At 33.4% G+C, this 23,330-nt stretch overlaps 2 protein-coding genes across 2 annotated transcripts in view; one reads left to right on the top strand and one right to left on the bottom strand.

Moving 5' to 3' along the window:
• The window catches only part of LOC128242917 (transcription initiation factor TFIID subunit 4-like), a 38,311-nt gene extending 28,686 nt beyond the window's left edge, over positions 1 to 9,625 (top strand). Inside the window, exons 11-15 of the mRNA XM_052960350.1 lie at positions 1,709 to 1,834; positions 2,250 to 2,306; positions 3,496 to 3,597; positions 3,877 to 3,927; positions 4,469 to 9,625. Of these exons, the coding sequence (XP_052816310.1) occupies positions 1,709 to 1,834; positions 2,250 to 2,306; positions 3,496 to 3,597; positions 3,877 to 3,927; positions 4,469 to 4,579 (447 nt within the window). The 3' untranslated portion in view covers positions 4,580 to 9,625. The remainder of the gene's footprint in view (positions 1 to 1,708; positions 1,835 to 2,249; positions 2,307 to 3,495; positions 3,598 to 3,876; positions 3,928 to 4,468) is intronic.
• Positions 9,626 to 12,398: 2,773 nt separating this feature from the next.
• Positions 12,399 to 16,695, bottom strand: LOC128242919 (uncharacterized). The gene is made up of 3 exons (XM_052960352.1): positions 16,272 to 16,695; positions 13,729 to 13,826; positions 12,399 to 12,634 (listed from the first exon to the last, which is right to left on the bottom strand). The coding sequence occupies exons 1-3, from the start codon at positions 16,603 to 16,605 to the stop codon at positions 12,473 to 12,475; spliced, it is 594 nt and encodes a 197-aa protein (XP_052816312.1). The 5' UTR covers positions 16,606 to 16,695; the 3' UTR covers positions 12,399 to 12,472.
• Positions 16,696 to 23,330: the final 6,635 nt, after the last annotated feature.

Genomic DNA, 23,330 nt, shown 5'->3' with positions numbered 1-23,330 from the left:
CTCTATGCAAGTCTTTCTCACCGACTGACTGTGTCTGTTGAATTGTCTATGCAAGTATCTCTCACAGACTGACTGTGTCTGTTGAAGCCTCTATGCAAGTCTCTCTCACAGACTGACTGTGTCTGTTGAAGCCTCTATGCAAGTCTCTCTCACAGACTGACTGTGTCTGTTGAAGCCTCTATGCAAGTCTCTTTCACCAACTGACTGTGTCTGTCAGAGTGTCCATTGGGGCCTCTCTTACCAACTGACTCTCTGACACTGTTCATAAGATCCTGAAACAATGACATCATAAAATTAGAACAGGACTGATGATTTCAGGATAATAATTTTTACCTTAAAATTTAAATTGGGTAGAATCTATATTCAACATTTGAATACGGACTGTTGTTCAAGGTCACAAAATGATATTTGAAACGCTATAGGTCTGTTTATTTATTTTTGCACTCAAAACATGATTCAAATTATTTAAGAACCATTTATTTTTTAGTAGGGATGGCAATGAGTAGTAAAATCGGTACTGGATTACTCGGTACTCAGATAATCTTCTGATCAAGTACTCAGAAAAGCTTGAATTGGTTTTCGGGAGTGACATGCTCATGTACCTGTAGGTGGGTCATTGTTGTATTGGCCATTTCCATGTATGTTTTTTATCCTTAAATAAGTGACGACCAATGTACTACATCAGAAATATTAATAGAAAGAAAATCAAAATGTTGTTTCATTCATTTAATTGTTGGTGTGTCCTTTTTAACTCATTTTAAACATAAATGTATCACACTGCAAATATAAGGCATGCATAAAAATAAATAATATACATGTCAAAAAATATCACATCATGAAATCAGCATATGAGCAACACTCACTGATAATTAACTTAGCTAAAATCTTGCTGACTAAGCTTCTGTCTTACAAAAAGGTCATTTTTGCTGATTCGTTGGAGTTGTTTGGGGTTCATGTTTAGACGTCAGATGCTTGTAGTGCCACCATTATAGGTTAACTATACACCACACAGGTGTACCATTAACTCGTCTTGCTTTCAGCTGCCTGTTTGACGAAAGATACTGACTTGACTCCATGAAATTTCTCCATACCTTAATATTTTTCTTAATTTCATTCATATTGATACTTCTCAATTAAAGACATCCACCAATCAAAAGTGCAAAAAACTCTTATTAACCAATCAATGATCATAATTTGCTTGTCAATGTGATTGATTTTGTGAAAAGTCTCTAATTGGTAAACAATAGAACTATGCGGGAGATGTACCACTATCAAAACTTTGCTATTTGACAAAAGTGAAAATTGTATATTGTGGCCCTTAGTTGATAGTTTGTATAATCTCACAACAACTGTCATAAATTTTGATAGGGTCAATTAATGACCCTCTAGGTCTGTACGGCGTGTCTTGTTGGCAACGTGCCAGTGCTGTTACATCGTCTGATTGTTGTCTGTATATCATGCTTTTAGTGAATTTTAATTAATACTGTGTTTTTTTATCTGAGTACTTGAGTAGTAAATTAGTATTTGAGTACTCCGACGATCGATCGTGTACTTGAGTACTCAGATACTCATTGCCATCCCCATGTTTTAGTAAATAAAAAACTCCCATAACTGAGAATAGGTTCTCTGTTTTAAAAAAGCTGGCAGCCAATCATAATGAATGAAATGTATGATAAAATTCTTTTAAAAAAAATAATAATTGTCACAGATCAATGAGAAGTTTGATGTGTCAGTGGATGTCAAGGCCCAGCTCAAGTTTCTAGAGGAGCTTGACGTCCTTGAGCGAAAACGACACGATGAACAGGAAAAGGAGATGCTGCGGAGAGCTGTCAAGGTAGGTAACTCTTGAACATGTCCTTTGTAAAAGGGTGTATTGTTTCAGTTAACATTTGTCTTTCATGTTCATGTTTCAATGATATCTTTGAAGCCTGTTAGTCTTTCTTGAATAGAAACAAACCAGTTATATATATATATATATGTTAGCATCTTAGCATTTCAACAGTTGTGACTGTCTTACATTAGGCTGTTGATACTCAGAAACAAGCTTTTATTTTTATGCATATATTAACATGTGACTAGCAAGTCCTCATCACTCTTTATGTTTGACTCATGCCCCAGGCATTCGAGTTTCGTACAAGCAAAACAAACAATAACATCATAATAAATGTAGTATCAATCGTAATGATTTTGACTCTTCTGACATGTTTGCCCAGGTGTAAGGAAGAATTCTTATTTGATTTTACTTCCAGTCACGTTCAAAACAAGAGGATCCCGAGCAGATTAAACTGAAACAGAGAGCAAAAGATGTAAGTCACAAGATAAAAGATTGGAAAATATTAAAATGAAATGAAAGAATACTCCAGTTAAAGTACATCATAATATTATCTGAGATATTAAAAATTATAATTGAATGTTTTGAAGAAAATTTCAAAAAGATAATCCTATTTTTTAAATTCTTAGTCTTTATCCACCCTTCTCATTGTTCAAAAAGGCTGTCCCATGATAAACCATAGAATCTTTGTAAACAGACTTGCATGTGCAACAGGATATGACGTAATTCCCGTTGTACTCCCTAGATAATAAAGTAAGTGACCTGAAGTCCAACTAGTCAATTTAGGTGAAACTTCACTTCACTCCACTTCATTCAAAATTGTTCAATGAAAAGAATTACATAAGAACTCTGGTTGCCATGGCAACCAGAGGAGAAAACTTTAAAAATCATCTTGACAAAAACTATTAGGCCTAGATCTTGTATATTTGGTGTGTTACATTGTCTAGTGGTTCTCTACCAATAAAAACTTGCCCCACCCTGGGGTTACAAGTTTTCAACATACTTATATAGAGAAATCTTTGAAAAACTTCTTGTCAAAAACTGCTAGGCCCAGACCCTTGATATTTTGTATGTAGCTTTATATAGTGGTCCTACACCAAGTTTGTTCAAATTATGCCCCTGGTAACAAAACTGGCCATGCCCTTGGGTTCACAAGTTTCCTATAGACTTGTATAGGGAAATGTTTGAAAATCTTCTTTCCTCAAACTGCATGGCCCAGACCTTTGATGTTTGTTATATAGCATCATATGATGGTCATCTACCATGTTTGTTCAAAATACGGCACCCCTTTGACATACTTTATTATTGTTGAAGCTTCAGCAATGAAATTTGGACAATGTGTACAGTTTTAACAACAAATATCAATGTTGTCTTTGGACATACCTTGCTACATATAACCTAGAATTTTGCAAGCTTGAAAGGCATTTTACCAGTGCAGGGTTTGCAGGCCTGTGCTTATTTCAACCAGTGTCCTTGTCTCAATTTTATATATAACACAAGAAAGATGTTTAAACTTATTAATGAACTCAACTACTTAAAAAATAAATGATGCTTCAAATCTCAAGGTAAGTATAAAGTTTTCTTATTTATATATATATTTTTATAAAATAATTAAAAGTCTTACCAAAAATAAGAAACTTGGCACTTATTCATTTATTTTACAGCTTCAAGCCCAAGAAATGGAAGAGGCTAGACAAAGGGAAGCAAATCTCACAGCGCTGGCTGCAATAGGTCCTCGTAAAAAACGGAAACTTGGTGAATCCCCAGTACGTGGATCGTGATTTACATTTTTTTGCATCATAAATATTTATGAGTTTTATTGGCTAGTGTTTAAATTAACAGAAGGAAATATTGAGGGACTTTGTTTTAGAATGAAGGTAGTTTTCATTTTGATACTTATTTAACTTCAGGACAAAATGTTTAACTAAATTACTTGTTATGTAAAATTAACAATAACATGCAAACATTTTAGTAAGGTAAATGTTTAATATTTTTCTTGCAATAAAAAATCTTGATTACATTTCTTACACACTTGTTTATTATAGGGTTCATCTAGCGGCCTAGCAAATGGGCCATCTTCTTCATCATCTCGAACGGTAATATTATACTTTTCTTATTATTCTTTTGATCTTAAAGATGGAGTTTGTTTTTGTAGTTATTTGGTATGAAACTATTTTATTCCATTTAAACATAAACCTATCCCTCGACACGCACTGTCAAATTGGACAACCCCCCTTTAGAAGATTATTATTAGCAAAAAAATGTATAGGAACCTCCTGCGCTAGAATTTTAACAGGCTCAAGCTTACGAGATCATAATTAAAGATATTTTAGCTCTGCCAATTAAACAATTGAGTCAGTTGATAATTAAATAATGTGTTTCACAATTTTGACTGAAACAAAAGTGAGTTATTTAAAAAAAAAAATGAGCTATGAAATTATTCTAAAAGAGGTCAATATGGCCAAAAATACTTACGTAATACTACAGTTGTTGCCAGGTTTATTGTATTATAGGATATCAACATGTTGATACAAAAGGAAAAAATAATTTTTGAGAAGCCTTTGTACCAAGAAAAAGGTTTCATTGTATGTCTATTTCGCATGTGTATCTGTAATAAATTTTTGTTGTTGTTTTCAGAGTTTACGGCCAAGGATAAAGAGAGTTAATCTCAGGGACCTCTTATTCTTAATGGAGCAAGATAAAACATTAACTAAGTCAAACACATTGTATAGAACGTTCTTGAAATGATGTTAGCTAGTGATTAGATCATGAGTGTATTGTTTTCACAACTAAGTGCTTTACTAAAAAGATACCTGTGCAAAGCATAGACAAAGTTAGCTGTGATAATGTGATCCACACTTTTTGAAACCTCATTGGGAAAAAGTGTGGCTGTTATGAAACAGGGAATATCACACTGGATCACATGACAGTGCTGAAAAAAATGAGCTGGAGCCCATGCAAGTGGAAATTCCTTCATGGATTGAGAAAAAGTGTGATTTCCATTGGCTGTGTGAAAATCACTCCCTGGAAGTATGGACAAGTTGGTTAGAGTTGAAAAAAGGATGGTAGAGCGAGCCTTGTTCCATGAGTTGTTGAAATAAATATTGAAACATAAAGAAAGTGTAAGGCCATAGGAATTAAGTGTTGATTCCTAGAGTTAAGAAAATCGAGATAACCCAAGGAAAAGTTAAGAGTTGCTTGGTGTTCAAATTTAATACTGCATGAATGAAGAGTTCAACGGAGATTTCATTGATACTGTTAAAAGGTTCATACACATAGTTAAAATTCATGTGATCTATTGTTGACAGAAATAAAATATTACTTGGAGGCAGCTTTTTGATTAAACAGAAAATAATGCTGAAATTTATTATGCTGGATAAACCGTATTTATCTTGACTTTTTTGTATGTGTTTACAATGTTGCTGTGCATCTGTTCTAGCTACAGACATGGTATGTGAAATTTATTTCTCATGTAAGTTGTACCAAAAGAAGTTAAATGAGGAGCTAAGGACGAAACCCCATGCCAATTTTTGCAGACGGAATTTCCCCCATGTTGTTTTTGAGATGAAATGTTATCATGGGAGGGGTTTGTCCCGCTGTACAAAAAATGGTTGGAGGTGGATTTTGTCCAGGGTTTGTGGGGACCTTGAAAATAAACAAGAGCTCCTAGCTCTGTTTGTCATCTTGTGTGTGTATTGTACATGTATCTACCAACAAAAAAACAGTTTGAAAAATTTGATCTCATGCTTGTTACATACTGGTAAACTTGTACTAGATAATATACAATTATGTACACACAGGAAATTATAGTGATGATAGATTGATGCCATGTTTAATTTGTTCTGTTATTGTTTAATTCATCCTGACACATGTACAAATGATAAGCTTTTCTTGCATACCGGACATGTGTTTCCGGTCATGTGACCAGTGTTGGAAAAACCTGTTTTACACCCCCCATGTAAGATGAGTCACACACAACAACGCGCCACTTCTTATGACGTTTATTGTATGGTTTATGAAAAGCATATCATGCCATTTCAATAAAGCTTAATCAAATATTTAAATATGCAAGACTTTTAATTAAAATTGAAAATAGATAATCGTAAAAACATGATTTTTAGAGGAACTACTTGACGTCAATAGTGATTTAAAATGACAGCGCTTTATGACTTCAGTAAACGAAGTCAAACACACTTTTTGGTGAAATGTACAAAAGTGTGTTTTCTACGTCAATTTTTCCACATATTGATAATTTTAGATATATGCAAGGAAAAAAAATCATGAGTTTCCCGTCCGGTTTAAAAAATCCGACCCTCTGGCACGCTGCGTGGCTGGTAACATGGCAAGCATTGTTACCGGCATACGCTCGTGCCCTCTGGTCGGACTTTTTCCGATCCATAACTGAAACAAATGATAGATACTTATAATCTTGTAAGTATTTGTGTTTGAACTGGACTTAAGAGTTTTGATTTAAGGGGGACAAATGGTTAATTACAGTGAATCTTCTTGCACATTTTTAAGCTGCACTTTTTGATTGGGAAAATATTCATGATAGCAGTAAGACCCAAATAAGGGGAAAATTAGATCTTGTAAAAAAAAAGGGACAAGGTTACAAAAAAATCTTGTACCCCATAATTATAGAGAATTTTTATACCACTCTGGATCAAAATATCATAGTAGTTGAAATAATCAATTAAGGAGTTAAATTTAAAAATTAAAATTTACTATTTATATATATATATATACAGTAGAAACTCACTAAACCGGAACTCCACAAAACCGGAATCCTCGGGATACCGGACTTTTTTCAGAGTCCCAGTTTTCCCCTTTTATAAAATCCTTACAAAACCGGAATTCCGGATACCGGACAAAAAATCGAGAAAATTTGTTAGTTGTCAACGTAATTTTACCTCACAAAACCGGACATATATTTGTTCCAACATGTCAAAATGATTTTGTGTATTAGGAATTCATGAATCGCGTATCACTTTGTTTTGACAGCCGGTGCGTTGTTGAATATTGCACCTGTGATGTGTGTTAACTCGATAATCGATAATGATGATTGCGCTGTGGATTGACTGCCGCATGATAATCAAACTTGTGAAAAGAAAATTGATTGAAACATTAATTTGTTTGTTGCAGAAAATAAAGAATTAGAAACGGTTATTAAGTGATCATTTTGGAGGGTTGTTTTATCTAAAGACTTCTATGATTGAATCAAATTAGAGCGGTGCGTTTATTAAACTATCAAACATACTTAACAAGCATTAAATTACAGATAATCGAATAATTTGTTACTCAAATCAAGAACTTTGATTGGTGATGAAGTGGTCATTTTCGCGAGTTGTTTTATTTTAAGACTTGGAAAAAAAAGTAAAATAAATGTGTTTTCATTTTATTCCAGTTTCCAACTTCCCTTTAAAGGTTAACTCAGTTAATATTTTGAGTAAACTTACTCCGTACATCAAATCCTGACTAAACCGGAATCCTCGCTAAACCGGAATTTTTGCCCAGTCCGGACCTTGTCTGGTTTAGTGAGCTTCTACTGTATATATATATATATATCCTTTCATTTTTGCTGGTGAAACTATTAACTTATTTTATAGGAAGCAACATGAAGTCGGTAAAAAGCAGTAAATTTCATGGTAATAAATCACTAGATTATGAAGATTTTGACTGAAGCTTAAACCAGATATTCTCGTGTAAAATCAACTAAACTTTATCATAGTTTTGGAAGGCTTTTGCATGATATTTAGTCTCCAAAATTTTGTAAATTTCTACCACTCGGTATTCTTAAAAAAGTATCAATATTTAGTTTGTAGAGCATAAAAAGAACTAAGAAGTTATACTTAAATTATGAATGTATTTTGTGTGGCCTTTGATGCTGTCATACAACTAAGGGGTTGTACCTTGGGGAACGGCAGGTTCAGAAACTGATAGTGCTATGAAATGATTCTAGATTGCGGCACTCATAACTCAATTTGCATTGTGAGCTCTTAATTAAATCTTGAAAACAAATCATTAACATGAGCCTTTGCAATGTTTCATGTATATTTAGACAGTAAAGTTGGATTTTGAAATAACCAGCGTTGTTGATTGGTTTTGTGCATATCCTGAAATTAAAAATGGTGCACTGACATCAGTAAAATAGCATTCCAAAAATTGTATTACCCTGTGCTTTATTCAAGAAAGAATTGTACATAAAAAAACTGACTTTCTGTGTCCAGATATAAAATTCTAACTCATTTCAGTTTTAAGAAATTGTGTAAGGAAACAGGACATACCGGTAGTTGTTTTTAGCTCGACTATTCGAAGAATAGGTGGGCTATACTACTCGCCCCGGCGTCGGCGTCCGGTTAAAGTTTTAGGGCAAGTTGGGATTTTCACTTATAAGTCCAATACCCTTCATTCAATTGACTTAATACTTCACACAGTTGTTCAGGGCCATCACATGATGAGATTAGATAACTCCATATTATTCTTTACACAGATTATGGCCCATGATTGACTATGGAACTTAACTTCTATACCCTTTGTTCAATTGACTTAATACTTCACACAGTTGTTCAGGACCATCACACAATGAGGTTACATAACTCCATATTATCCTTAATACAAGTTATGGCCCCTGATTGACTTAGGTTAAAGTTTTAGGGCAAGCTGGGATTTTCACTTAAAACTCCCAATACCATTCATTCAATGGACTTAAAACTTCACACAGTTGTTCAGAGCCATCACATAATGAGGTTAGATAACTCCATATTATCTATTATACAAATTATGGCCCCTGATTGACTATGGAACTTAGGTTAAAGTTTTAGGGTAGGTTGGGATATTTATTAATTACTCTATACCCTTCATTCAATTGACATAATACTTCACACAATTGTTCAGGACCGTTACCCAATGAGGTTACATAACTCCATATCCTTAATACAAGTTATGGCCCCTGATTGACTTAGGTTAAAGTTTTAGGCAAGTAAAAGTTAAGAGCAAGTTGGGATTTTAATAAAATAACTTTTGTACCGTTCATTAAATGCACTAAATAAAATTCAAAATTATTTACGACCATCTTACAACAAGAAACATAACTCCATTTTACCCTAAATACAAATTATGGCCCTTGATTTTTTTTTGGATTTCTTTTGAAAGGCTTATTTGTATATTCTTGACCACATTTTCATGATTGGAAATCAAGTTATTTAAATGACTTGCGTCATTGTTCGGGCGGGCTGGTGGGAGGGCAGCATCAAAGTCACCTTATGTATTGAATAATTTTAGTTAGGTTTGACATAAAGAGACCAAACTTGGTAATATTACATCGTTATTGTATTCACTTCTAAGTCAAAGCGGCATCTTATGACGGCTCTTGTTAAAACTCAGATTCTATAAACAAAAGTTGCTCAACATAAGCCAGTATTGATACTCTAAAACTGAACAAATATTCAATGCCGTTGCATTAATCAGTGTAGCTAGTCTCTTACATGAATTGGTATTGCAATTGAATGTACACATATCCTAACCTTCAAGGATCTATTAAAGACACCTCCATAGTGTTTCTATAAAATGTAAACAAGATGATAGATAAAAGTATCAGTACAAAATGGCAGTGCCTAAATGTTAATTATTTTAATGTGATTTCAGTTTGAAGAGGAAGTTGTTATTTGAATGTTTTATATACAATAGTTTATCATGTGACTATTTGTTTGTGTCATTTGTACAGTTACATTAATAACTTTCATACATAAGAATTATGAAATATGTAATTTGTCTATTAAAATTAATGAATGCTTACACAGTTTGTTTGTCATTATTAAACGAGAATGCAACTGGCATGTTGTAATCATTACACTGGGCACTTTTTAACCCTAGATTGGAGTAACCGAGTTATGTCGAGTTGTTGAAAAGGGGTAACTCGCACTAACACAGGGAATAATGAAGTATCAAAAATATTATCAGCAGTTGGCTGCCATATCTACATGCCATTAGGGAAAACTTAACCTGTACCAATTATTTGCCCACCCTGAAAAACCTTTGTGTGAGTTTCCGTGCGATGTGTTCTTTTTGACTGAATGCGGATGATACAAGGTGAAAACACCAAAACAATATTAAGAACACTGATTAGGGGTCAAAACTGGAACCATTTCAAGAACTTTGCCAAACACTATTTGAGAGTACCATATAAGAGCTCTATTTAGCTAAGCAATGACCTGAAGTGATTTGGTGCTATCTGGTTAAAAGTAGAACAAGTTGACCAATAAAAATAGAGTCAGAAAGGTAGAGCCCTGCCTATAGCAAGTCTACAAGTCTTTTTGTTCATTTAAGATACATATTTCCTATGCAATTACCTGAATCAAAATGGCACTAGCTGTAAGGTAGCAACATTCTAGCGAAAAGGACATTGGTAGCGCTCTGCTAACATATTAAAACTCGATTGTATAGCACTCTGTATTGAACACTACACAAAGCAAGCAAACACACCCCTGGAGGATGGCAGCCAACTGTTGACAATATTTTTGATACTTCATTATTATTTCTTGTGTTAGTAAGACTAGTTACAACTCGACACAGCTCCAATCTAGGGTTAAAAAGTGCCCAGATGACATCAAACAATGGTTGTCAAATCAAGGTCAATGGTCAAATGCTACTCACTTCAGCCTGTATAGCCTTCTTTACCATACCAAGAGTTTTAAAATAACTAGATGTCCAAGTTCACTCTGATTAGACTGAGTGTTTCACCATACAGCAGTCCTAATCAATAATAGTTTAGTGTCCTTCATGCCATATCCCCTGGTGAGATCAATCCCCTGGTGGGAGACAAACATCAACCCTTAATTTAGAAAAAACCCTTAATTTAGAAAAAAGGCAAATTTTACTCTTAATAGTACCACATAAGAGCACTCATTACTTAAGCAACAACCTTGATTTAAATGGTGCATTTGGTTAAAAAAGAATTAACAAATAACCAATAGAAAGAGAGTGGGAAGGGTCAAGTCCACCTCAATAAAGTCCATGTGGTCTGTTTTTACATTTCATTTTAATGCGGTTTTTTCTATGCATATGAATCGGTCACAAAACTTTACAGGAAAGATGACCTTGCAATCGAGTGTCTAGTTCATCTCCAAAAGAAAATGAGAGAGTGATGAAACTTTACCGGAATGTTAACCAGCATGTGGAGTTGTGCACCTAGAGTGCCTCCAATAAGAGTCAAGTCATGGCCGTTTACTTTGTTAAATATTGCATTTAAAGCATGGAATTTGTGTCATCCTAGACGTATGAGCCAGAGTCATGAAACTTAAGAGGAATATTAACCAGCATGTGTAATTGTGCATCTGGGACTTTGTTTGTGGCTCTGCCTTGCAGAGTTATGGCCTTTAAAATAGAAAAATAGGCATATGGAGCCTATGGAATTTGCTGTTACACTTATCTTCGAAAGTATTTGAGTTAGTCTTAAACCTTCAAAATGATATTAGTCTGCATGTGACAGACACCAGGTGCCAATATCACGAAAATACTCCAGTCAAATCTCAATGTCACCTCGTTTTATCAAATTACAGCCAAATATGATTCAAAATTGTAAATGTTTTGCCCTTTTTAAAATCACATTCTCTCATTCATTGTTGATAAAAAAGTTGGTCAATATTATATAGAACAAAAAATTGAGAGCAAAAATTATACTTGAGTCCAATTTATGATTTTTGAGTTTTACTCGAGTACATTTTGTGCTGTAGATTTTTTTTTAAATATTGAGCAATCATGTTAATCAACATAATGCATGTGAGAATGTGCTTTTAAAAATACTAAAACATTAGTAATTTTTAAAAATGCCATAACTGTAATGAGGAAAAATGAGTTGAGATTGAGATTTGACTCTTGTTTGTTCATGATATTTGGGCCTGGGGTCAAGGTCACTGCAACTAAAAATAGAATATGATTTTTACTTCATATAAGTTCAAATTAAGATTAAGTGATGAAATATGGTAAGTGTATTTCCAGGTAGAGTTTGGTAATTCCTTTTTATGCATCCACTCTCTTGTTATGCAATCTGGTCATTTTGATGCACATTCATTGACTATTGACTTAATAATGACCTTTGCTCTTGTGACTAACGGCGAAATTTTGGGAGCCGGGGTCCTATGGTCACATTTCTATCTGTTAAGGCTTTGCAGTAAGATCTCCTGTCCTGAAAGAAAATGATAGGTTCTGATAACCATTGAAAAAAGCTTTAAAATATTGTCAAATTGACACGAAACTGTACCACACTGACATAAATATTTATAACTGTAAAATGCATGCCGAGTTCCACATAACAAAGCAGACACAAATTCCATGGTAGATCATATTTTTTAAGATCAGTTTACACCTCATTTTGTGACCTTGACCTAAGACCATTGGGGATTAAGATGATAGGGCACTTACTATGGAGTCACAAGTGATCAGTATTTGAGATCAAATGATAGAACTAAAATTCTACCTAATAAATTATGCAGATTTTGGTCTGCGATTAGTTTTCAGTAAAGGTTGCCATTACCTCAGATACATGCATATATATCCAAAAAAAGACAAAAACCCATGAAAACATTTATTCTTAAATCAGAACAATAAGAAATGAGAAAATATTGACAGATGTTATTATGATGGTCATGATTTCTTCTCATCCTTCATCTTTTCAAGTTTCAGTTGTTCAAACTCCTTATCCACCTCGTCTTGAACTCCGGCCTGATAGTATTCTTCAAACAGATCCTTGGCTGTAAACTTAGGTCTCTCTATGTTGTCCATCAGGTATGGAACGTAGGGCTGCAACTGGAAAACACATAATTGTAACACAGTAGCCCTTGCATGAAGGTTTAACTGGTTGAATAAACTGTTTTCGAAACGTGTATGCCCACTGTTACCAAATTGACAGTATTCCTTTTAAAATGTTATATATCTGTTTTCTCATTGTAAGCAAACATCAAAATTTTTATATTAATTATATTGCAATAAATATAAGGACTTTAATAATAAATGGTGACAACAACTGTATAACTTCATAGTAACGTTGACTTAAACTATTTAGCAGAAATGGCCCTAAAAAAGTTTAAAGTCATGGGTTTGTTTGAAGCAATAATCTGTGCATTATTTACAAACTGCAAACTGTGATTGTGATGTTGCACTAACTATTTACTTTAGAAAACTGCTCACAAGATTGCGTGTGCAATACTATGCATAAGCTTTGCAATTGTTTTTGTACAAAAAATAACACCTGTATGGAATGTACAAGAAAGTTGCAAAATAAGGTTTTATATTTGCAATTCCAAGCCTCTGAAGTTCAATATATATAGTTTCAATCACACTTGATCTCTTTCTCAGATTATAAATTTATAACTTCCTTTAGGAGTGTCTTTCTAGTGATTCCGCCTCTCAATCGATATCTTTTTGTCACATTGTCCATGTCAAAGAGATTGTCATGTTAATGAAGAAAAGTTATTCTGAAGCGACGCAACTGAAGAATTGTGAAGTGCACATCTGCGTTTTTGTGAAAGATGTTGTTACGTGAAGGTTCCTGGCATATACCATCTCCTTTATGTTTAATATTGTAAAACAAAAAAGAATCTACATTTCCGCATTATTATTTTTTACAGCACAATCAAACGAATGGGAAAAGAGATCAGTGTTCCATTTTGAAATAGAAAAAAAAACAGTTATAAAATTCAACTAACCGTTTACAGTATCGTTTAACAAAATTAATTGATATTATATTAAAACACTATTTTGATAATATGCACGCATCACATGTTCATAACTCATGACTGATCATTGAAATAAGTTATCATCATCATCATCATCATCATCATCATCATCATCATCATCATCATCAATACCACCACCACCATGACAATAGGAAATTAACATACCTTAAACCCAGTAAGGTCTGGTACAATAAATTCTGGATGCATTTGCTTCACATGGACAAAGTTGCCATTTTTGGAGAAAAAGCCAGCTTGTCGAGCCACTGAAAAAAAGATACATGTAATAAAATTTAAATTACACTGATTGTACCATTCATTAGTTGATAATTTTCTAATATGAAATGAAATATTCAGAAAACTTTAAAGGTCAAAAGGTCTTGTTAGTAATATCTTTCACTGTGCAATTTTAACATGATTTTATATTCTTTCTCTACAGGACACTAAAAATACTTTCAAAATTGATACAAAAATAATATATGGGGTCATCAGCATTCCAAAATTCACTTGATTGTACATCACATACCATACACAGTTTGAAAGCATTCCTTGTATTGAAAGTATTGTACTGTATTTCAACTATTTGTTTTTTATTATTTAACATGAACACTTATAATACAGTACTGTAATATCAAATTAAAGGTAAAGGTAACATTTTTTTAACAAATACAGTACTTGTTGCATAAAAAAGCCAATAGTTGTAATGAAAAACATCAAACAAAATTTACTTTGTATATCTAGTTAACTACAGTTAGTGTGGTTCAGGACCATTTTTCATTTCTGGCAGGATTACAAGAGGAGTTATAACAACACAAACTCACTCAAAGTAACGCCATATACAGAGGAGTCGCCCCACATATGGGTTATATAGTTATTACTGTCACACTTTACATGTAAGAAGCTGAACACAACATATATTGGATACATTGTTTTTCAATGTTTCATTGAATTATCATGGTATCAATTTATGACCCTCAATTTTGAAATTCATAATAAATGCCATTAACCATCTTAGACCTTGATCAGACCTTTCCTTAGACTTTTGCATATATAAATTATATATGGGTCAACTTCTGCATATATGGGGCGACTTTGAAGTGGTGCGAGTTTGGTTTGGTATGACTAATCTCCTGTTACCATAGCAGTTGCTCATAACCATTGTTTAGAATCAACAAAGCTCAAGAATGTGCATAAAACATAGGACGCTTAGTTAGATTCTCTCAGCCATCCCGGATGTCAATGTTTCGGTAAATGACAAGTTCGGTAAATTGATATTATAGTGTGTATTCTTTAGTGGTTTCGGTAAATTGTATTTATAGTATAAACAATGGAACGTCGGCAGTATAATTGGATATTTATCAAAGTGTGAACAAACAAAGTAATTACTTTAAATCACCATTGTGTTGATGTTTTATGATAACACTACTTGTTTCTTTATTCCAGGTACTGGTGTAAAAGATAAAGAGAAGACGATATTGCAGCAATCCAGTTTAATGTTAAAACATGAAATAAAGAATACGATAAATTTAATTTCATTCATATGAAAGAGAAGACGATATTGCAGCAATCCAGTTTAATGTTAAAACATGAAATAAAGAATACGATAAATACATTTATAGAAATGTTATGAGCACTATGACATAATAAATACATGAATAAATACATAATCAGCCAAAAACTGAAAATTGCAGACTCAGTTTGATCGAGTCAGAGCAATGATCACTTAATTATGAACAGTAACATAATTCAGTTCTAGTCGTCTGCAATGATGTAGTTGGCGGCGGTGGTCGGTCCTAATCCTGTGATGTGGCTGATGGTTCTTAGTAGTTGCGTTGTTGTCATTTCATCCTCTTCATACCTCTCGACAAGTATGATGTCGCAACCCCTCTGCCTGAATCTTCCTGTACAGGCGTTGTGTTAAGTGGAACACACAACCCTTCACAACCGTCCTAGGGAAGACCTCCCTTATTGCTTGCCATGTGGCCGCCTCAAAATCTCTCCACTCGACTTGTGGTTGGTCAAGATGTTCACGGAGACTGGTCAGCACCTCCACGTAATCCCGCTTGCTCCTCCTTGACATCAGGATATAGGCTAGCAGAACTTGCTTCTCATCGGTCCCCTTCTTCACAAAGACATTGACGGTTTGAAGCTGGTAGAACGGTAGCACGGACGACCTCGAACGTGCCATCCATAAACCATCTCTTCGCCTGGCGAAGTAATGATAGCTGTTGCATTCAATGCAAGGATACTGATCTGCCATGATGAAATGGTAGTCTGAATTGACTGACAAAAACAGCATTGCCATGCATTATATACATCTTCTTCAAATGAAACAGTTCACTCACATAACAAACTGTCAATCATTAGTGACCTCAGCTTACAAAGCTAATTAATGTTGTCTCTTGATTGCAATTAAAATTATTGCACCATCATTCTTGATTAATAATGTTTAATTGTTTACTTGTTTATTTAAATTTAATTCGCTGATATTTTCACATTCAATTATAATAATTCCCTCTTTACAAACTGTCAAACAAACTTATGTAATTTTACCAAACCTCCGAGCCTTTCATATAATAAAATCAATTTACCGAACTGGGGATTTACCGAAACCTCCGTAAATCGCCATCCCAATCTTAATAAACTCTCCTCTTATAGTCTAATAAGTGTTTTCAGTTTGTTATGTACTATTCAAAAACAAAAAGAATTACTGTGGAGAGCAGTTCTTTGTTGAGCCTCCTCAGATCCTCCCTCGATGTGCGGCCCTGTGTGCTTTCCTGTCACGATATATCGCTCGTCAAATGGCACCCTTCTGTAAGCCCTATTCATAACCCTCTGTTCCTTTGATCGGTTTTTCCTAGTGGCTCTGCCAGCCTCTTTATCATTGGCATATTTTCTCACGGTAGTGGGAAGGTGGTGGAATTTCCCTTTTCTTGACTGTAACATTATGGCAGCAGAAAAAGGTCTATTGATAACAGCTGGTAAGCGATTGCAGTTAGAAACTAGATAAAAGCCCTGAACGCGAACTGTGCTGGCTAACGTCATTGTCTTTGTTGTCTTACGCAGTGTTTACATGTATAACCTAAAGTATTATGATTTCATGCCCACTCTGTGTTTGTTTATGTGAACTTGACCTCTTGGCAATAAAACGAACGAATATTGTCATCGTCATCATCGTCTTCGTCGTCGTCGTCGTCATCATCATCATCATCATCATCATCATCATCATCATCATTATTGTCATCAACAACAACAACAATCGATTTTAATCATTTGTTTTTTAACGGCAGTAGGTTTTCGGATGGGGCTGTCAGACTGTTTAACCCCAAGACTTTTCAACCTCTTTGTCATTTGTGGAATCGAAGACTTTAAGTTTCAAATGCTATCAAATTACAAATAGTATAACATAGAAGAATCATTATGTCAAGCCAAGATGAAACATTTTTAAACAGTGATTTAAACAACATTATGACAATTATCAAAAATCTCCGGAAGAGAATAAACGGTTTTTATCACGTAGTGCTTTTAAAATTTGTCGATAAAATGTTAAATTATAGCTCGGTGTAACATCAGATTTTATAAAATAATTTTTTTCGTAAATTCTGTTCCTTATTTGGATTTTGGAGCAGTTTTAAAGCACATTTAAGCACTAAAACTCCCTTGAATAGACAATGCATTTCTGTAAACTTTTAAATATACCACTTTTGCATAGTTATTTTGTCGAAAGGTGATAGAACGGGTAAGTTATTTTTTGACGTTTTCAAAATTGCTGTTCCTTATTCTGAGTTTGGTACGTTTTTAAAGCACTTTAAGTACTTTAACTCTCTTGAATAGACAATGCATTTCTGTTAACTTTTTATATAGACCACTTCTGCATAGTTATTTGATCAAAAATGTTTTACTTAAAAACTTCACCGATGATTATGTTCCTTATTCGAGTTAACTAGTTCCCTATTCGTTATTCGACATTGAAAATGGAATAAGGAGTAAGGAAATAACTTATCGTCCATTAATGCACGAAAATGGAAAAAAATCGAGTAAGGAATGGGGAACTACTTTCTTATTACTTATTCAAGTGCCTTGAAATGTGCTTATTTCCTCTTTTCTTTTGCATCCGTAAAGACAAAAAGTATCTGGAAAATACATCAGACGTATTTTCCATTATCTGCGTTCATTAATGACAAGCAATCAGAGACAGAAAAGGAACCCACGAAAAATGAACATGGCACTTGATTTTTTTTTTCCTTATTCCAACTCAAATACCGAACTGGTTCCTCATTTCTTATTCAAACCAAAATAAAAACAAAAATATTAAAGTGTTAAAATTGTCATTTCTTCGTCTATGTTTCGATTGGCTATGCAACACTGGTCAACATAAAAAGGTTGCGTTGATTGTATACGTTACTTGGTCAACCCGGTTAGCTTAATCGGTAGAGCGTTAGACTCTGAATTGGACAACCCGGGTTCGATTCCCGGGCGGACCAGGTCACTTCTGTTGTGATTGGTTATGAAATCCTTTCTACGACCATTCGCACTGTACCACTGCCCCTGGCGTGTACAGAAGTTGCCAGTTCCTGGCAGAGGTGAAGGCACCTAGTACTGGTTAGACGCCTGATAGTCTGCCCAGGATAGCAACTGCAGTTAAAGTTTCATTTTAGCTGTTCCTTTCCGATGTTTCACACCCAATTTTGTGTTACACTGTTAGAAAAATTACCAAACGGTAAAAATAAAGGTGTGGAAGTGGCCCCAATTAAATGTCTTGATAAACGATCAATTATAGACTTCAACAAAAAGACACGGAATAAAATATGTAAAAGAAGTAAGTTTATCAGAGATGATTTGATATTTTAGTACTTTATCAACTAACGTTTCCCCTATAGAACAACCCCACCTAATAATGGCTAAATCTAAAATCCTCCAAAACTGAAATTTTCTATCGCAACTTATAATAAAAGGACGGGTCAACTTTATGACCCTCATAAATTCTTTATTTCTTATCTGCCTTAATCTTACACTGCGTCCAGTTGATAAATAAGTGCTAAACTAGGGTATCTTAACGCTACTATTGCACTGAGAGGAGAAATCGATAGAGACCGTCGTTACCCTGATAAGCTCCAAAGTTGGCAATGTACCGGCTTACACACGTGCCCTCGGGTCGGATATTTCTTTCCGTTCCGGAAACACATGATGGATACTTATAATATATCACCTCTCCCTGAAATGTTGTCAGAACAAACCATAAACTAGGTCATAACTAATCACAACAGAATTAAGTAACCTGTAACCTGGTCCGCCCGGAATCGAACCAGGGTTGTCCGATTCACAGTCCAACGCTCTACCGATTGAGCTAATCGGGCTTAGACTAAGGTTTATTCCCCCAAGTTATAGGATTCGACCAAGCATGTTTAAATTTGTGGAGTTACTGTCAACTAAAAATAAGACGATTCTAAACAGTTTTATCTAATTTATTGTGTAAATATATGTTTTATTAAACGTCTTAATTTGATAAATAGTATAACTTAATAACGCAAATCACAGTCCTGTCAATTGTATTTGTTAACATATCGCTCTCAGCTTATTTTATGTATGTTTACTATCATGCACTGACGTGAATGTTTTCGTTAACTTTGTACATACATTCATTATCGTGTATATTTATTTGTACATTTCTTGACGTTATGCTTAAGTTTTCTATTGAATCATCGATATGCTGTATATGCATAAGATAATAAACATTCTGTTCTGTTCTGTTCTATTAAAAGATATGTGACCTTCATTCCATTCTTTAATTGCATAAACAATACAATGCTATTAGCATTTATTTTTACATATATACCACTAAATAATAAAATGTTGTTGTTGTTTTTTAACCTGATGATTTTTTTTTATAAAATCTGGTGTTAGACCGAGCTATAATTTAACATTTTATCGACAAATTTTAAAAGCATTTAGCGCTACGTGATAAAAACCGTTTATTCTCTTCCGGAGATTTTTGATAATTGTCATAATTATTAATGTTTCAAGTTTCATTGGCAATTTTGAAAAAAAACATATGGGCCATGAAACATAATAAATAAGGGTATTCAAAGATAATAATTTACATATCTACATCGAGTCAACATGTTCACAATAATTGCTTAAGTTCTAATTCTTAATCGTAAACATTTTGGTCTACCATTTGCACTCAACCAAACATGTTTATAAATTAAGGATAAATATAATCATTTTGATTAGGCAAAGAATGTGTAACATGGATTTTTGTCAGCATATTTTTAGTAACGAGTGCACTATGTGTCAAAATGCCAATAAATCAACGTGTTGTTATGGTATAAAAGGGTATGCCTGTCTTGAGTTACGGATAATATCCCCCCGGATGATTGCCCCCCCCCCCCAGACATTAGCCCCTAGGACCATAGCCCTCCCGGAAGATAGCCCCCCCCCCCCCCCGTCTTAGTGAAAAAACGGACGATATCCCCCCCCCCCCCCCAATATTAAAATGCATATTATAACACTCGCCTGTCTTATTGTCAATACAACATTAATGACATTTTAACTTGTATCGTTAAAGACTGGTACTAAATGATAACAACTGCAGTTAAAGCTTCATTTAAGCTGTTCCTTTCCGATATTTCACACCCAATTTTGTGTTACACTGTTAGAAAAATTACCAAACTGTAAAAATAAAGGTGTGGAAATGGCCCCAATTAAATGTCTTGATAAACGATCAATTATAGAACAGAACAGAACAGAACAGATAATTTATTAAGACTTGTACAAAGTACATCATCTTCTTAACCATATACATATAATGATTGAACACATGGTGAGAACACAGGTAATACAATAATGAGTAAATTAGAATACAGATGTATGGACATATTCAAATTAGGTGAGGATGAACAAAAATATAACAAAAAATGAATCATTGTTATAATTCAATATTAAGAGTTGTTCGTCTTATACATAACGCTTCTTTGACAAATAAAGATAGTTTTATAAGTTCTTGTCTATTTGTTGAATTTAACAGTTCAATAAATTTTAGTACAGACGGACGTATATAATAATTACGTTTGATGTATTTCTTTCTAATAAGATTAAAACATGGACAAATAAAAATAAAATGGAACTCGTCTTCTATATCTCTTCTATTACAACATAAACAATATCTTTCATCACGTTGAATTCGATAACGGTTATATCTACCCGTTTGAATTCTTAAAGGGTGAACAGAAAGTCTAAGTCTACAAAAGAATAGGCGTAAGCTTTTAGGTAAAATGTCTAAATAATGTTCATAACCAAAAGTGATTTTAAAGTCTTTATACAAAAACAAGACTGGACTATCAAGAGAGCGATACCACTCTTGCCTAAAACAATCAATTATTCTAGTTTTTAACTCACACAAAACACTGGCATTATCAAATACATATCCAAAGCCAAACTCGCTCAAAAGCTTTCTAACATTTGATACCCAAATTATTCTTTCCTAGTACACAGTCTGATAATGCATACCTATATACAGACAGACAGACAGACAATTTATTTTGACTTGTACAATGTACATCGTCAACAACACATAATGATATAACATATAATGTCAACGTGTATGTAAAGTAACAGATAATGCAAACAAATTAGTATATATATACAAATATATATGTACAAGAGTATTCAATACTTCTAAGTAATTAAATTAAATAAACTAATATATATATATATATATATATATATATATATATATATATATATATATATATATATATCAGAGGATGAACATTAAATAGAATTATGTTCTAACATTAATCAAAGCGGATCTTTCTTTGAGAGCATTTTTAACAAACAGACATAAGTTAATCAGTTCAGCTCTATTGTTAGATTTCAACAGCTGCATATATTTAAATACAGAAGGTCTTATAAAGTAACAATTGTTGATATATTTCTTTCTTAAATTGCTAAAGGATTTACAAACACAAATAAAATGATATTCATCTTCGATGTCATTAGAGTTACAACACAAACAATATCTTTGGTTGCGTACAACGTTATTTCTATTGTATCTACCAGTTTGAATATGGAGTGGGTGCACGGACAGCCGTAGTCTACAAAAGAAAAAACGTAAGCTCTTTGGTAAAATATCTAAATAAGGTTCATATTCCAGACAGGTTTTAAAATGTCTATACACATCTAACACCGTGCTATTTTCTATAGTACTATACCAATCTTGTTTAAAAGTATCGATAATTCTGCATTTGAATTTTTTTATGAATGATTTAACATCAATATTGTAAATATCACCAAAAACATAACTAAAACCATAATCATTTAATATCTTTTTAACATTATACACCCAATTACGGCAACCTTTATCACTATCACTCTTAGCCTGTTTGTATACAGATTTTATGATAATATTATCACTGTTAGCAACCTTAAACCAATAAGACAATATACACACATATCTATGAATATATAATGGATATCTACCCAACTCTCCGTAAACAGTGGCATTGCAAGTGTTTGTTTTAACGTTCAGTAATCTTTTACAAAATTTCAAATGAATTCTTTCTAATTCCTTTGATTTAGTATACCCCCAAACCTCTGCCGAATAATTTAAAATAGAACCAACAAATGCGTCAAATAACTGACACATAATTTTGGGTTTTAAGTCATAATCTTGACATTTACAAAATAATACGTTCATTGCCTTAAGTGCTTTGCCATTTAAATGTTCTTGGTTCAGGTTAAAATTTCCAGTATAATTAAAAACAACACCCAAATAATTAAAATCATCAACAACTTGTATATCATGACCATTGTAAGTCCATCTTTCATTGGGAAATAATCCGCCTCTTTTACGAAACACCATGATTTTCGTCTTATCAATATTCACCTTTAATCCCCAGGTATTACAGTAATTTGACAAATGTCCAAATGGGTTTGAATTTCTTCAGGAGATTTTCCTACAATGGCCATATCATCAGCAAATAATAGCATAATTATGACAATATCATCTATTTGTAATCCTGAATTAATATCATTTTGTAAATACAATTCAATATCTTCCACAAATAAAGAAAATAACAAAGGGGACATAACTTCACCCTGACGCAACCCGACAGCATAGCTAAAGTATTCAGAATATGATGACAACGATTTTACACAAGATTTAACCTTCATATACATATCACGCACTATATGTAAGTAAGTATTTTTCCCTGTATTCCACATTTATACATTTTCAGCCATAGGGCATTTCTATAAATAGTATCAAAACATTTCATCATATCAACATATATAACATAAAGCCTTTTGTTTTCAAACAAATAATTTTGAATAAGAGATAACAATATAAATACAGCATCAGTGGTAGAGCGCCCTTTTCTGAATCCGAATTGGGCATCCGAAATAATATCATGTTGTTCACAAAACTTTTCAACACGCTTATTTATAACAGTGGTAAATAATTTCGATAAACAACTAACTAAAGTAATTCCCCTATAATTATTTACATCAGAATATGATCCTTTTTTATGTAAGGGGATTATAATACAGTGCGCATTATGATATTATCACTTCTTACAACCTTAAGCCAATATTGTATAATTCTAACAAATCTATGTACATAAAGAGGATATCTGCCAAGCTCACCGTAAACACTTGCTGTACATGTATTTTTTCTAACATTTAATAGACGTTTACAAAATTTAAATGAATTCTTTCAATTTCTTTTGACTTGGTATAACCTCATATTTCCGAAGCATAATTTAGAACAG

Source organism: Mya arenaria, chromosome 8 (genome assembly GCF_026914265.1).
Source record: "Mya arenaria isolate MELC-2E11 chromosome 8, ASM2691426v1".
Lineage (NCBI taxonomy): Eukaryota > Metazoa > Mollusca > Bivalvia > Myida > Myidae > Mya > Mya arenaria.
The sequence above is the reverse complement of the archived record's forward strand: the minus strand, read 5'-3'. Positions and strand labels throughout refer to the sequence as shown.